The sequence below is a fragment of the Nasonia vitripennis genome, chromosome 1 (genome assembly GCF_009193385.2).
Source record: "Nasonia vitripennis strain AsymCx chromosome 1, Nvit_psr_1.1, whole genome shotgun sequence".
Taxonomy (NCBI): Eukaryota; Metazoa; Arthropoda; class Insecta; order Hymenoptera; family Pteromalidae; genus Nasonia; species Nasonia vitripennis.
This window is the reverse complement of record NC_045757.1, coordinates 37,018,551-37,035,361: the sequence shown is the minus strand read 5'-3', so window position 1 is coordinate 37,035,361 and position 16,811 is coordinate 37,018,551. Positions and strand designations below refer to the sequence as shown.

Genomic DNA, 16,811 nt, shown 5'->3' with positions numbered 1-16,811 from the left:
ATGCACCGCGAGGCCAGTCCCAAAGGATGTGTATCCCCGTGTGTAGCCCCGGGCGAACTCTGACCCATTGTGCTCTCTTGCGAGATGCGCGAGGGGCTCGTTTTGTTGTGCATTCGTCTTTTAACCTCGTCGCGCGCTGATCATAATTATTAACTCGACTTATTTACGTTGCATTATGCATGCGTTTGCGGGAAGCCGAATTTACGCGCTAACGAATTCGCAGCTTACGGGCGTTATGTTTGCGCAGGTTAATTTCCGCGGTGAAGTTTTTAATTCGCGAGTGTAATCTTCTATTATCTACTGTGCAGAGTTAGCCAGAACGATTGCGTTTTACGACTCGCGCGATTAACTAAAAAGAAAACAAAGGCTTGCTTTATTATCGCGCGTCTGGCAATTTTCCGGTTAAACGAATACCTCTTTGAAAATATTCTCTAAATGCCAGCAAGAGACCCGGAAGTTCATGACGTCTTCTCGGTTCAAAGTGCCTCTGAGCGAGCGCCTCTTTTCATCTTTTTCGCGGTCGAACACATTCTACAGAGCTGAAGATTTGAGCCTCGAGATTCGGACAACTCGTCGCCTGGGGCCTCGTTTGAATCCTTCAAGCTGCACGCGCATTTTGACCTGATTCTAGAATGACCTCGTGACCTGTGAGGAGTCTTTTTAAAGATGCCGGTATGCTTTCTGGAATTCGATAGATATTCAAAACCGGAAGAATCTTGTCTTTAAAATGAATTAAGGTGAATTGTAATATCATCCCCCAAAAGAGTGATCAACAGTTTCCCTCGCGCTATCGCGTTAAAATTACGCCCTACCCGCGACTATGTATGTACGCACGTTTACGTGAGTCCGCGGGTGTATAACTCGGTCGGGCAGCGATTGTAATACGTGCATGTGTGTGTGTGTGTGTGTGTAAAGGGAGGATATACAAGGAGCATCACCATTGCGCACGTCCGCGTTGTAAATCGCGCGGACCGGCTCGCTGCACTAGGAATAACTGATTTGCATTCGCACGGTTGACCGCGCGCGTGTGTGTGTGTGTGGGAAACATACGAGGAGGAAGAGAGCTTTCTTGTGTACGGGACTTGGGTATACGGGATTCTGAGTAGCTTTTCATGAGTGTATATGGCATTTTTATTTTGGTTATGGTCTTCTTTCCCTATATTTATTTCAGATTTGTGCCGTTAGATGCAACGTGAGCTTAGTCACGTGCTCTTCTTGGAAATAGATTATTTAAAAAATTTAAAAGTCGTTTCAGAATCAAGGACGTGACGCGGCAAAGCTGTATCTCAAGCAGTTCTCTCAAGATTGAGTCGCTATCGTTTATATTGAACGGTTAAATCAAACGTAAGCTATTTACTGTTCATCCTTTGTATACAACGTTCACGTCTAGTATACTCGAATAGGTATTAGAGAAGGTTTTGTATCTAAATGGCAAAATATGGAATAACGACGAAGCTTATTTTTTGTGTTTTTTTTCCAGAAAACATTTTGTTCAACGTCCAATAGACCAACATCATGGATCAAGATACGGCTTGCAAGAGTTTCAGAAGTACCAAAGAACTCTTGGGTCATCTATGTTTGCTACTTTTCATTAGTTCATTGCCTCGACTGACATTGGCAACCGTGAGTACTTCCGATGTTGATCAAATAGGGTTTACACAGATCAAGCTCGTCAAATTCAGTTATTTGTGGAGAGTGCAAAACTTCAGCTTGTATGCCGAAGCAAAAGGGGAACAATTTAATTCGCCTCCATTTTTTTCCGAGGAAAGCGAGCGTTATAATTGGAACTTATTATTATATCCTCGAGGAATTTCGAACGGCAATTATTTGTCGGTATTCTTGCAGTATGTAACCGGCAATGCGCTCAGGGTTAAAGCAGAGTATAAGATATCTATTTTGAACTCTTCATACGATGAAATACAAACAATCGGAGCTTTTGGAACCTTTGATAGAAATGGAGTTAAATATGGATCTCCCTCAATAATTGGTAGAGATTATGTTTTAAATGCAACTAACCATGTCTTACGAAATGACGAACTCGCTATATACGCCGAAGTTACAGAATTCAGAATCATTCAGAGACCCAAGTAGTTTTTATGTGACACGTGTATTATGTAAAAAAGAATATTATTGAATGTAATAGATTAAAAAACTTTGAAAAATAATAAATAATTCATGCTAATCGTTATCCGGAATACATAGACACTGTTAGAACTTATCTTACTATTCATCAAAGGATAAATAAATTAGACGACTTATTTTCCTTATCCTCTATTTTAAAATAATAATTTACATTGCATAGCAGAGTCATTTCTAAAATTATGACTAATCTCAGAAACATCGGGTCAATAAAAATTAGATACATGATTTCAAGATAGGTTTATCTAGCTTACAATGTTATCACTGTTATCGAACGAATAAAAGAAGGAACCTATCCTCATGTGCGTGACAGTTTGCAAGCAAAGCACAGTTTTGTCGAAGCAAGGAATGTCAAGGAATAAAAACTAAATTTGTTATTAACACAAAGTCAAAAAAGTTTTGCACGGAAGATAAACACGATTGGATACCATGGACGTAGATACAAATGATAAAATTGATAGAAGAAATATTACAAAACAATTCATCCAGCTATTCTTACTGTTTTCAATTTTATCACTGCCTCGCAAATATCCGCAAAAGTGAATACATCAGATGTCGGGCAATGGGGATCTATACGGAGATTAAGTCGTTCAAGTTTAATTACTTGTGGACAGTGAAGAACTTTAGTCTATACGAAAAGGATGGAGGAATATCTCTTGAATCGCCATTCTTTGACGATACAGTAATCAACGATCCTTGTAACTGGAGTCTTCTGTTGTATCCTGAAGGACATGAATCTGATGAGGAATACTTAGCGATATATGTACAATACGTAAGTGGTAGAGAGTCATCAGTTCGAGCAGAATACAAAATATCTGTTCTAGACTCTTCGTACAACGAGATAAAAACAATTGAAGATCATAGTATTATTGATAAAGGTGGATTGGGATCAGGATCTCGTAAAATGATTCTGAGAGAGCACGTATTCGATTTAGTTAACAACGTTTTACGAGATAATGAACTTGCAATCTACGTCGAAGTGGCAGAAACCAGAATGCTCAAGGGACGTAGAATTATATTATAGGCACAACTACTGTATATTAATAAATTTGTTTTGAGAGTTTTGTCAAAAATTATGAATTTCAGTGTTTTAATTTCAAGTTATTATATTTTACCTTTATTCCTTGTGAATTCTTCCGTAGAAACAGTCTGATCTTTAGTTTCTATAATTTATTCAATCTAATCTTTAGACGGCATACTCAGACCTATTATCATAACGACACTTTTATAATAAATGAGAGAGGGAGAGGCGCAATTATCGCGGTCGGTAAGAACCAAGGCACGCTTCGTCCAGCTTTTAGAACGTTATACAAAGCCGTTATGATGGTTTGGTGTAAATAACATCAACTTCGCTCCAAACAATCTTGTATGGAGTGCGCCGTGACTTTTTTATACCACTTTTTTACGACGTCACATCTCTTTCAATTCGAGATGAGTTATATTATTAAATGACTCACTTTTTTTTCAAATTTTCATTGATGAATTACATCTGCTGTCCCATTTGTTTTTTATGGCTAGATTACATGATGAAAAAAAGAGTAGAGCGTGTCTTTGTTAAAAATCATAATTTATGTAATCATTCAATTACCTCAAGTGATCCACTTTGCCTACCCTCCACCTACTGCGATCACGTAATTCGCGAGACTCTCGAATAAAAATGCGAGAGCCAGTTGATCGTTGGCTCCAGAAGCGAGCGCATCTGTTCCGCGAATAAATTCGTTTGGCTCTATTCACATTTTTCATTTTATTTCTCTTTTCTTACGAATCAGGTTTCTTTTTGCACGAATAGTGCTTACAGTATAACCGTGCAGTAAAATATACGATGGATCAAAGTGTCGGTGATCAAGTAGGTGACAGAAGATGTGTTACGAAATCGTTCGTCCAATTGTGCTTGTTGCTTACGATCATTTCACTACCGCAACTAGCACTGTCAAAAGTGGATAAATCCAAAGTCGATCAATGGGGCTCTACAGAAGTCGAGTTGGTCAAGTTCGACTATTTGTGGATAGTTAAAAACTTCAGCTTGTACCGCGAAAAAAAAGGAGAATTTCTGAAATCGCCACTCTTCACTTCGATGCACAACGGTGCTTACCACTGGAACGTATTACTGTACCCTCGAGGCTTTTTCAATGGCGACTACTTGACTGTAGACCTCCAGTACGTGTTTGGCAGTGTGCCTACGGTTGCAGCCGACTACAAGATATCTGTTTTGAATTCGACTTACGATGAAATAGTGACCGAGCAAGATTCTGCGACTTTTACTAGAGATGGGCCAGCATTCGGATTTCGGGAAATCGTTCGTAGAGATTATGTTATGGATACAGCTGTCAACAATGTCTTGCGAAATGACGAACTGGCCATCTACGTCGAAGTTACAGAATACAGAACCATTTCGAATCCCAGATTCGTTAATAGGAACTAGTAGTAATGTAGTCTGTAATATTGTACATACATATATAAATAAATTAAAAAGCCAGATTTATAAATAGAAGATGACTTTTTTTTATTACCGCACGGGATCCACTTCCTGAAAACTACTGGCTGGCTGTGGCCTTTTATCGGAAGGCAACTTGCGATTCTCTCATTTTAATCAGCAGTGACCTTTCGTATCTTCTGCTCTCACGTTAGTATAAAAATAACGATTGCTGAAAAATTAATATCGTCTACCAAGTATTTGAATACGTAAAACGGAGCCTCAAGACGTCTTAATAACGAAATCTTCGGCATTCCCCAAGGTCCGCTGGCTTCGAACTTTCCCCCCATAGCCGCGTACTGCAGCCGCTAACGGCCAAGAGCGCGCCTGCAACTTCTCGAGAGTACGAGCTACGCGCGCTGCGGCGTATACACGCTCGCGAGTAATTTCATTTACGCAGTGTTTCTGTGGCCACTGCCTCCTGCTCGCTTTAGAGGCTGTGTATTCTGTGTTGTCTGCGGCCCGAGGATTTCATTTTATCAGATGCGTGTGGCTCCGAGACTTTCTTCTCCAAACTGCAGCTATGTAGCTATTGGCGGAAAACTGAGATCGGCATCTAAAGCAACAGCTGAAACGGCATGACCCGAGCGTTAATAACGCGTCCGAGTATGTAATAAAATCAAATAACAGGGCAACAATCCTCTCGAGCTATCGTCGAACGAGCTTTCGCTCGCGGCCAACTAAAACGACGGCTCTCGCCCCGTAGACTAAATTCACGGTATATATTCCGTGCTGTAGACTGGCGGCGCTCGGTATAATCAAGTATCTGGCAATTAAACTCGAAATCCCGTCATAGCTGCGCGCCCGCACAGTTTGACTGTGTATACGCGTATAAAGTCGTCCCAGCCGATTTGCACTTGACGCCCACTTGCGCTGCGTTTACCCTCGGTCTTCCGTGTTTGCGATTAGGAGAGACGAGCGAATGAATGCTGGAGAGCGAGCTTGCATCGGTTCGATATCGCGCATGTTTGCGCGTTAATATACGCGAGAGGGAGAGAAAGAGAGGAGAGAGATGCTGCTGCTGTTCTGTAAGGGTAGTGGAGCTGTTATCCGGTGCGCGAAATCGTTTCGCGTGCTGCAGGAGGGCAAGAGAATGCGTTACGATGTTGCGGTTTCTGTTCAGCGTGAGTATACAGTTGATCCGTCTGTGGAGGCTGAGCTTCTTGGAAGAGCGAGCGCGTTATCTTGCGATAACCATGCTCGACTTGTTTGCAAACGAAAACACGAGCGTTAGTCACTCCCAAGCTCCGGCGGCGAGCATATCTAGTTTGAATAAGTCGATTCTCTTCTTTTTCGCTAAATACGTGATGGATCGGAAGAGGAGTTGCAAAAGTAATGGAAGTGCTCTGCTATGCTTGTTGTTTCTCATTGTTCTGATACCTCGATTAACGCTGGCCAAAATAAGTGCATCCGAGGTTGATCAATGGTCTGTTACGCAAATCAACATGGTCAAATTTAACTACTTGTGGACGCTCAAAAACTTCAGCCTCTATACCGAAGAACAAGGCAAATATTTCAAATCCCCATTGTTTTCTGCATCAATGCAAAATGACCGCCATAGCTGGAGTGTATTACTGTACCCTCGCGGTCATTCCGACAGTAACCAATTGTCAGTATTTGTGCAATACGCATCTGGCGATGCACCTACTCTCAAAGCCGATTATAAAATATCCGTTTTAAATTCTTCATATGAGGAAGTAGCAACAGTCAAAGGTTCAGAATTATTCAATAGAGATGGGAAAGGTTATGGATCACGTACAATGATTCGCCGAGCTTACGTTTTAAATGCGGCTAACGGTGTTTTGCGGAATGACGAACTCGCTATATACGCAGAGGTTGCGGTCTACTTGGACAAGTCTGATATCAATGGTGACTGTAATTTCATCAGTTATCGCAACAAAAGCGAAGAACACTTCTCCGATCATTTAAAACAGTTTTTAATGAACCCAAAGTTAAGCGACGTTAAGCTCGAAGCAATAGGGGGCCAACTATATCCGGCACATTCGATTGTACTGGCATCGCGCAGTTCGGTTTTTGAGCAGCTGATCTTTGCCAACGATGTAGCACATAAGGTGATTCAAACGAACATCACGCCGGACTTGATGCCAGAATTTTTGCGATTTTTGTACACTGGGAGGGTGGAAAAATTGGATGAAAATGCCGAGGCACTTTTATCCATTTCACATGCCTATGGCCTGAGTGATCTGAAGCAACTGACCGAAAAAAGAATATGTCACAAAATTAACTTGGGAAATTCAATTTCCATAGTTTTACTGGCAGAAAAATACGGAGCCGATAATTTAAAGCGAAAGGCTCTTAATTTCATCGCTGCTCATGTTGCGGAGTACCTACCCTCGGCTGATTTTCAAAATCTTGAGAAAAACCATCCAGAGTTATTGATTGAAGTATTAAGTGCAATAGTTAACAAATAATAATTATTGCGAATAAGGACTACTGTAAAGAATAAACAGACGACAAACCCACAGCATGCGTCGTTATTATTATGCCTGTCCATTTTAGTAAAGTAGCTGCTGTTTATTATGTAAAGTCTAGATTATCACTATCTCGTACGACAGGTCGACAAAAAAGCGACCTTTCATATCACTAGTCTTGCTCAACCATATAACTATCAACTATCCATACATTTTTATACTTGGCACAGCAGCTAGCTGAGCTGTGTTCAATGAAAAATAAAAAAGTAAAAACAAGGCATGAATACGTTACGAAGGCTGCCAAAAATAAAGAAACACCATTCCCAAGCCCTTCGAAAAGAAATTTAATCCTCATAACGCACGCGTCACACGCATAATGTATCCGCAGTCCGCCGATATGAGGCTCACGTACGTAAACCAGCCCAGCATCCTCCAGCGACTCCTTAAATATTAAAGCCGCGCGAGGGTCGCTGCGTGCTCGTCATTCCCGAAAGCTCGGCTCTCGCTCGAGAGGAATTTCCTGCGTCGACCCTTTGCAGTCTTGTGTAAGCGCTGGAGACACCGAGAGATCATTTTTTCAGAACGTCGTACACACAAAGTGCGGATTTCCAGACGAATCGATGCGCCACAATGAATTATTTCGAAGCTTCGGAAATCGCGGGCTGCATTAGTTACAGGCATTGACGCGCCGGCACACTTTCCATCCGAAATCCTCAAGTATTTAGGGGCGACGAGAGGGCGTATATAACGGATCACCGCAATATTTCAATTTTTCAAGCGCTCGATAACACGCATGTGTAAGGGCCGCGGCACACGTGGCTCCTGAATTCGTTATGGAGGCTCGAAGCCGCGAAAAGTTGCCGCGACTACGTGCTTATGCGACTTTCATGAGAAAAGTTGCCCGAGAAATTCTTCGGCTTGTTTCATTCCTTCGAGGCTCCTTTACTCTTGCCAGCGGCTTCAATCGCATCGGTCTACCATCATCTGCTGTTCCAAACGAAATGTCTCAACAAGTAAAAGCAACCTACTCGCACAGCGGAGAGAGAATTTCGGCTATAAGGGCGAGGGATCGTAGCGCCGAGTGCATATCCGCGTAAAAGTGCGACTTCCACAGCAGAGCCGGTAATTTCCGGCGAAAAGTTGTTCTCCCCGTAATGGGATTACGCGCGGGAGGGACTCGGCTATTAAGGAAGCGACGACGAGAAGAATTCGAGGCGTACTCTTCTGGCTCTATTTACTCGGGACCCACTGTTTGCGCGGGCGAGGCTGCCCCTTCCCGGTAAACGTTGTTGGGATCAATCCGGACGCCGGCGGAGCTTTTGTTTCGATCTGTTTAAGCCTAAAACGCGCGTATCCCTCGGCGATTACGGGTTAACGCAATTATCCGGTCGAGCGATACTTAGTATAATTAACGCCGCGGCGCGTCTGTTTCATTTCGAAAGTGCGCGCGCACGCGATAAGAATTGCGCATTAAGCTTCCGGCGCGTAGCCACTCTCGCTTAATTAAGTCGCCCGAGGCTGTGGAAGCTTCTCTCGCACTCGCTGCGGAAAGGCTAGATTTTGCGCGCGGTGAAGGTGTGCGAGTCGATAATCGAATGCCGAATTCTTTCCGGAACGGACTACATCTCCGATCGAACCGCAAACTGCCCGCGAGCCGCATCGTTAATCCACCTAGACTATCCGCGGTATACAGATCCAGGGCTGAACACGTATCCCACCCTATACGCCAAATATTAAGCTGGTAAACGCTCGATGCGTCCCAAGGAGTTACGCGCGCAGGACGCAAACCCCTCGATCGCCTTATCGTCGCTGGGCTAGCGCGCTAATGACCATCGATCGACGGCCAACGTCTATTTGTTCGTCGTCGCGCGTGTTGACGGATCGTGCCTCCGAGGCTTGAGCTCGGCTCGTAAACCGTATCGGCCGGCTAGTAGGGCTGAGCAATTGCTGCCTGATTCGAATTGTGTGTGCTTTCGCTCTTGCACTATTGAGAGTGCGTTCAAGAGGGTATAGATTTCTTTTGTGTATCCGCATTCGATACAAGCGCGTATCGGCCGCGAGAGTCTGCGTCATGCGTAATGCGCGCTTAATTATCATCGACCCGTTTTTAACCTCCGTATAATTTGCATTATCGCGCGTATTAATAATGATACGCTTAATAAGAAATTTCAATCCGATTAAAACGTGCCAGAGCACGAGGGTCGCAGAAAAGCTCGAATTAATTAGAAACCCCCAACAAACTCTCTCTCTCTCTCTCTCTCTCCTCTTCCTCGTAAATATACAAAAGCTCCATCACAAAGTATTACACGCCAGAAAGGGAGTCTCGAGAAAAAGCACCAAGGAGCAGCGTATTTCTATTCCCCAGTCGCGCGCAAGGGATTTCCCACTCCACTGCTCGCGCTCCTTCATTTCCCATAATTTCGTTTGAAGCCAGCTCCCTCTCTCTCTCTCTCTCTCTCTGCGTGCGTACATTTTTTCGCAACATTTTTCTTGCACTCTCCTCTCGCTGCACCACTGCACGGATACGCTATCTCGTATTTCTCGGAAGCGTTCTTTGCTGCAGCGAGAAATGGTCGTTTCTCGGGAAAGCTCTGTGCTCGGGTTTCGGGCTCGGGAAGATGGAAACAAAGCGAATCCTTTATCAGTGGAAGCGCGGGAGAGGTGCGATAAAGAGGAATTTGTATACATGAAGGCATGGATCAATTTTTTTTTTGAAATTATATTGTTACACTTAGCACTAGTTTTAAAAGCTGCGACTCGTGACGGAGCGCCCTTCAACGCACTCACGGAGAAAATTCCGAAAATCGCTTGAAATATCATTGCGTCAGGCGGCGCCGCGCGAGACTGACCGCGCGCGAAGCGTTAATTTCCGCTGTACGCCGACCGCCTGGCCTAATTTCGCCTGGCCATTTGGCGCGGATTTATTTAATCAACGGCAATTAACGCTTCGGCGTGGCGCTTCGTAGCTGTGTCGCGAGAGCGAGTGAATCGAGGAGACGCGTTTTTTTTTGTCTTGAAAATTGAAAATCGAAAGAGTCTGCAGTCGATTTTTTTTCCACACGTTGAAGGAAAGGACCGCGAACAGTGATACTCTCAGCGCCGAATCCGGATGATAACTCCGGCTGATCGTTGCTACCACTAACATACGCGTGAAATCGTCCGAGTCCGTCGCATGTAATGGAATACAACTAGTCGCGCTTCATCGACAAAGGCGATTAAGTTCGCGCGCGGCCGGCTCTGTTGTATAATAAATTCCTCGGGCGCGACGAGCCAAACTCGCGGGAAATCCAATATCCTTCGCTTCGTTTGGCCTATCTGTTTCGCGCTCTTCGCTGCTACAAGCCCGTTTGTTCTACGGGCTGATATATCGATTTTTTTTAAACAAAAAAAAAAAAAAAGAAGTAACGGAGTAACGCGTAACTTTGAGAAAAAAATTTAATAAAAATCTTTCCCAACAAAGATAACAGTATCTTCCCATGCGCGGTGTAAAACCCGGTGAAAAATCGAATTACGCGCGGTGCTTGCAAGCACAGTCCGTAAACAACGCTCTTCCTCCGCCCCAAACCTCAGCCACGTACAGTATACGGCACACGCGAACTCCAAAGCGGAAAAGCTACTCATCCCAACTTGCACACACGCCCACGCATTGTGTGCAGAGGGAGAGAGACGAATGCAGTGTCGTGTCGCCTCGCGCGGACGAGCTAATAACGCCGAGAAGAGGGTAAAAGGAGCCTCGGGAAAAGAGAGTATGATATATAGGGAGCGAGAGAAAGTCAGTCTGTTGGACTTACCTCGAAACTGAGAATACCGCTGTGGTCGTGGTCCAGAGTGTTGAAGACGTAGTGGGCATACTGGCTGGTGTTGGCTGAAAGCAAACAGTGGCGCACCTTCATTTTTCTTTCTAGTTTTATCACGTGTATAAGGGGAGATTTTTTACTGAAATTTTGAGAGCTTGCTCTCTGACATTATTTCCGAGTGAGCATTGATTAATCTATTTTAAAGCAGCGACTGCGAGTTCGCTCACCTGCAAAATTAGAGAATATCGATGTTCACATTTTATACCTATCTAAAGAAGCCTTTTCCGCAGCCATCTCAATACCCGCTTACAAGCGATCGCGGCCACAGACCCGCGAGATAGGTCGACTTCACAGTCGCGAGGCTATCCAGATCGAACCGTGTACTCGTCTGTCCGAGACGAGCTAACGAGATTCCCGCCACGTGCATACATCCTCGTAATAATATCATCGGAGCTGATCTAAGACTTGCCGATTTGTCAACCACGAGCAATGCGATTAAGGTAAATTATCTATATTCAATCGTGAATTCTCGTATACCTAGCTGATAATGCAACCAATCGGCCACTTCCAAAACAGCATAAATCTACACCGCATATCTCGCCACAACTATCGGCCGTCGTTCAGCCGCGATGGAGAATCTGATTACGCGCCGTAGCAGCTTTGACGCACGACCTCCGATGCTCGACCGTATAGTAATTTAATCCGTCGCGACTACGAGCCTTCTTTCTCTCTTTCCTTATGCGCGTCGAGCTTTTATCGTTGATAAGCGAAAGCGCTGATTTTACTGTCCTCGAAATTCGCATCCAATCGATTTTTCTAATTTTAACGAAAGACTTTTCCATCCTAAGTAGTCCTGGCGAGATTAGTACAGAAAAACTCGTTCCAGCGAAATTTAATTTCGAAAGTCTAGTCCCGCAGATGTTTATCTCATCTCGTTAGTTATTCCCGGAAACAGTTTATCGTCCTTTCTTTATTCATAAGCCGCGACTTGGAAAGTTTTTCAGAGGCGTCTTATATTGTTTTAAACATTCAGCCGTATAAATTGAATCCTCTTAGGAAGCTTCGGGGAGTAAAATGCGTCTCATGTTGACTTTCTCGCTGCGCATTTTCGTCCTGCACGAAGATCGTAACTTTCTAACTTGGAGTCTTCCTTCTACTTTAATGCTGCTCGCTCGCAGCCGAGGTAAAAAAAAACTACAGTTTCCAAAGCGACGTTCTTTTTTTCTTCCTAGTTTTTTTTTTCGGGTTATTCTCTAGCGCAGTGCAGGTATTAGTATTTGTTTTATCGACGACAGAGGAGTTTCGCTTTGACGTCGGGAATGTGACCTGAAAATTTCAGTACCTACTTTACGATGCAATTCCATTTTTTCTTGTATACTTTTAATGTTAGAGAAAGAAAATTTTGTCTCTCGTGCAGCTCGCTGATAACGAGCTCGAAAGGACGTGACATGCCGCGATCGCTACGGCAATTTAGAGATAGATCTCGCGCGTGTATTAACGTAAGCTCTTTCCAAGTTTTAATTGGGCGTTTAATATTAGCTCGTGTATTGTAAGAGTTTAAAGCTTTCCTAAACTTTTTAGCTTTAAGCCTTCTTCAATTTAGCTTTATGAATTCCTGAAACATGACTATATTTTACCGAAGAAATATATAATTAACATCTTCGTCAAAAAAAAAGAAGAAGAAGAACAAAGAATTCACCCGTTCCTTCTTCTCTGGAAGAGCTCCGATTCCAGCGTTTCGAAAGAACAACGATACCCGCTCAAGCTCCTCATCATAAATTACACAGCTATTATATATATAAGTCTCGCGAAGCTCTGCTCTTTTTCTCGCGCGAGCGAGCGAGTAGTAGACTACTAATTAAGCCGAATAATTAGCGAAGGGCCGACGGTGGTAGAGAGACTTAATTAAGGAGCGCAGCTAAATAATACGGGCCGTCGGCTTCTTTATCGCGTTCGCGCCTCCCGCCGCGGCCAAATGAGGCGGTGATTACAGGAGCCGACGCTAAACGAGCGAAGCCCGAGCGGACATTGATGGGGCTGATGTTTTCCTTTCGATTCGCGCACATAGTCGCCTATACTCTTACATCTTATCGTACTGGAAAAACGTTTTAAACGAAATGCGAAGAGTAGAAAGGGCGCACGTTTTTATCGCTAGCAGACGGCGCCGGTATGAAAACAATAAGCGCCGAAGCGTTCAAAAGCTCTAGTCGTGACTTTTTTGGCCCAACAGAGACGCTGATGTCTTCCAGCAGGCTTGAGTGGGAAATCTCGTTTTGCTGGAACAAAAGGGCCGAGCGCGGGGAGCCAGTCCGAGAAACGTGAGTTGGAGAAAGCTTGATTCAATGAAGACATCGAACGATCACATTCCCGTCACGTATGCCTATCCTTCGCTGCGCTGTTTATCGCCGTAAAGCGAGATTAGCCGAACGACCTGGCGCGCAACGTAAACGCGTGCATGCGCGCGCGCGCGCGGAAAGCGAGTGAAACAGAAGGGCGCGAAAGGGAGGATATATCGCACGTAATCGGAATTACGCGAGAGGTCATCGCTTCAGTGGATCCTGTGCATACTTTTCTTCTCGCCGCGAGGAAATTGAATTCTTTATTTCCTCGGCATTTAGTGCGCCCGTTATTCGAGAAAGCAACCGTTTGATCAATTCTGAATCTCGCTCTGTGAATTTTCATAGCTCGAATACAGCAATGGTTTGCCAATAACAGAGGGTTCGTAAGGTTTGAAAAAGTTTCACAAGTCCTTCCCGTATAATACTCACTATTCATATACCTATACCCGCCTATATGAATACTCGCGATAAGCCGCACGACACGATCGACGCCTCATGACGTAGCGCTTCTTGAGAGCACTTTTAATTTCAGATAAGAAGACCAGCTGCTCGACGCCGATGGTTATTCATTGTCGAGCGCGCCTCGCTAATCTATCAACAATGTCGTCCCTCGAGTCTTACAAGAGTGCTGAGATCAGCGAATATTTCTAATCGCACTCGATATACTGATCCTCAACCTGCACACCGAGATTAAACCACAAATCCAGCCGTCCCTCTATAGAAATACTCCCTTAAAACGAAAAGAATAAGGCAAAGGCAATAATACAAATCCAGGGCTATGCACTCGGCAAATCCCCGTTAACGATCTCAAAAATCCGCAGCAGCTCCCCGTATATATTTCACGAGCTAGTTTAGGGGTCAGGGCCTCTTTCTCTTTCTCTCTTCCCTCGTAAACAGTGGAGGGCGATTTTCAGCGCTGCAGCCATAAATCCCAAAAAGGCGCGGCGACGCCGAGGATCGATGGCGCGCGCGTAAAATTTCGACTACACGCACGCGCCGCGACCTCCGTGTGCCTCTGTGTTCCCCGTTTCTTACGTGTGTGCGTATATTGCTTGGCTCGTGGATAGGAAAAATGTAATAAAGTCCGGAGACGCGCGTCAGATTGTCGAATTAGAAAAAGCTGGATTCGTAAGGGAAAGGTGGGCCTTCGGGATTTGCGCCGCGAATAGCCGTTGAGTTGGCTTAACGTATCGATAGAACCTCTTTTTTTCAAAAGTCAATCAACGCTGCAACTGAATGTAATAAAGGCATTGAGAGAGGGATGAAAAATATTCCGAGTCATTCAGCCGATAAAGCCCTCGTTATGTTCAGCCGTCTAATCTGCATAAACGAAGCGGGCTTATATACCGTTTTTTGGATTCCCGAGCAAATACATCGAACTCCCGGCTATTTGCGCGCTATTTTACGTTCGGGAGAGTGTATATAACTCAAGCCGCCGGACACATCAGACATTCAGAGAGCTTTTGTGCGACTTTAGAATAATGGGATGTGCACGATTCGGATGCGGATTAATTAGGACTATAAACTTCGTGTTAGGAGAGTGAGATAGAGGAAAATTGAGACTAATTAATTTCTGGAGAGCCGTCTGGCTTGCGACTGTCGGATTTAATCATTTTCACGGAGAGAAAATATAATTGAGGCAAATGCCCGCGTCGCGGATTCAACGTCGAGTTATACATATACGTATATTTCCACGGGAATATACGCGCTTTATTTCACTTCTAATCAGAGCTTGCGATATCGAATATGCACTTTAGATCTCAACGAATGCAAACTTTTCAGCTCTCTGAATTCCGATGCAAGTGGGTACTGGTCCGTGAGGAATTCAAGGGTCTAAATACCGTAAAACCGATAAGCCCCAGCTTCGATCGAGCTCAGGAATTCGGGGCGTCTGCCGTAGTGCAGAAAGCCGAGTCTATTTACCGAACAACCACGATTTGCTCGATCTCTCGGCAGTCCGACCAAACTCGCCCGTTTCTACTGGTGCTCCGTTCGTTTCCTTCACCGTCGGGTCCATCGAAAATCCGGCACATCCAAAATCTCGATTAATTCGCGGAAATTAAAAAGGGAAGAGACGGAAGCTCGACATTTTTCAACCTCGCATATGCGCGCGCGCACGCGCGCGAGTGTGTCACTGCAGACAGACTTTACGAGGCGGGACGGGAACAATGCTTTTCCGCCGCCTCGGAGACAAAGCGCCGGCCTAAAGCCTAAACGGATTAAACACCTACGCTCGCGCATCTGGCGTTAATTAAATAATGAATTCGGCTGAGCGTGAGCGGGGAGAGCGGCGCACGCTCGCTGCTCAAGAATACTACGGAGAATGTCTTGAGGGGATGAGGCGAGGATTGGCCTCTTTCGCCAAGCAGATGCTGCTGTGGGAAGTGGCTGAGCTTGGCAATTTTCGGCTCGAACTGGGCAGCGTTTGCTTCTAGGATTCACGAACATATTATATCATAGCGGTATGTCATACGTATCCCAAAGGTCTAATACTTTTATGTTATCCGCATTGTTGCTCTTGAGCAGAAAAATTTTGATTAACAATACTTCAAATCTTAATAGGTCGATATTACTAATTATAAAAAAGAAGGCGATAAATTGTGTGGTTTTCTCTTATATATACCCCATAAAATACTAAATCGATATTCAAATGAAATCCAATACGCGAACTACCTCGAATCGGAGCCGTGGAGTATAGTCGCGGGAAAAAGTCCCCGTTATTCATACAACACGCACCACTTTGTCTCGACGGCGGTACCAGCTGCGCAGGCGTTTAATTGTGTCTAGCGCGAGAGATTTCGAGCCTTTTGAATTATATTAGGAAAGTTAGGGCGCAGCGAGAGGGAAGCTCTCGAGCTTTTCGATGGCATGAGCGCGAAAAGTTTCCGTCCGAAGAAACAGCTGGCCCGCCTGATTATGTCTGGCAAAAAAGTTGCCCTCGCGCGCTCTGTTTATGAAGTCTTATGAAGTTTATGAAGCAAAGTGGACTTTGCTGTAAATCTTTCTCTCGATTAACATCTCGAGGCAGCTCCCTTGAAGATAATCTCAGGAGCTATAATCGCTAATCGAGTAAAAGCAGAGCAACTAGCATGCGGGATAAAGGTACAACATACAAGGACTCACCTCCCTGGGGGAAGAACTGCGAGTAGATGATCTTGAAGGTCTCCTCGCGCACGACGCCCGTGGGACACTGGGCCTTGAAGCCCCGGTAGATGCGCTTCATCTCGGCCTCGGTGAATCGCGTCGCCCGACACAGGCTGGCCAGCGAGTCCGGCCTGTAGCGCGGCGTCTGCTCCTCCTCGTACTCCGAATCTGTGGGGCACAAAGTCCTTCGTTAGATTTCGCCGATTTTCGCCAAGCCCCTCGTGCATTGTCTCGTAGAGCTGAAGAAGAGAGACGCGAGAGTGAGCAGAAGGCCTGACTATGGTGACGTTTCGTAAGTTGTCCATATCTTGCGGGGAGGCTTGTTTTGAGAGATTCCGCCGGGATAGCGGGGATTAAGGAGCGTCAGATGACTCGGGGAAAGTGACTGCAAGAGCCATCGATTTGAGAAAACTTCACGGACGGGGCCGTAAAAAACCTTACCACTGCCAAACGTACATAGTATAGGTAGATCAAATGTTTCAAAGTT

General features: G+C 44.8%; 2 protein-coding genes across 3 annotated transcripts in view; one reads left to right on the top strand and one right to left on the bottom strand.

Moving 5' to 3' along the window:
• Nucleotides 1-16,811, bottom strand: part of LOC100123891 (Kv channel-interacting protein 4) — a 42,555-nt gene that overhangs the window by 17,814 nt on the left and 7,930 nt on the right. Inside the window, exons 6-7 of the mRNA XM_031921243.1 lie at nucleotides 16,304-16,492; nucleotides 10,836-10,909 (exon numbers count right to left, since the gene is read on the bottom strand). Of these exons, the coding sequence (XP_031777103.1) occupies nucleotides 10,836-10,909; nucleotides 16,304-16,492 (263 nt within the window). The remainder of the gene's footprint in view (nucleotides 1-10,835; nucleotides 10,910-16,303; nucleotides 16,493-16,811) is intronic.
• On the top strand, nucleotides 1,214-3,212 carry LOC100679029 (speckle-type POZ protein-like). 2 transcript variants are annotated; one of them, XM_031921245.2, is made up of 3 exons: nucleotides 1,276-1,403; nucleotides 1,481-1,623; nucleotides 1,846-2,196. In XM_031921245.2, exons 2-3 carry the CDS (start codon nucleotides 1,516-1,518, stop codon nucleotides 2,089-2,091), a joined length of 354 nt encoding a protein of 117 aa, XP_031777105.1. In that variant the 5' UTR covers nucleotides 1,276-1,403; nucleotides 1,481-1,515; the 3' UTR covers nucleotides 2,092-2,196. The 2 variants fall into 2 exon arrangements, with proteins under 2 accessions (XP_003423829.1, XP_031777105.1); XM_003423781.5 differs by having other exon boundaries at nucleotides 1,214-1,403; nucleotides 1,481-3,212.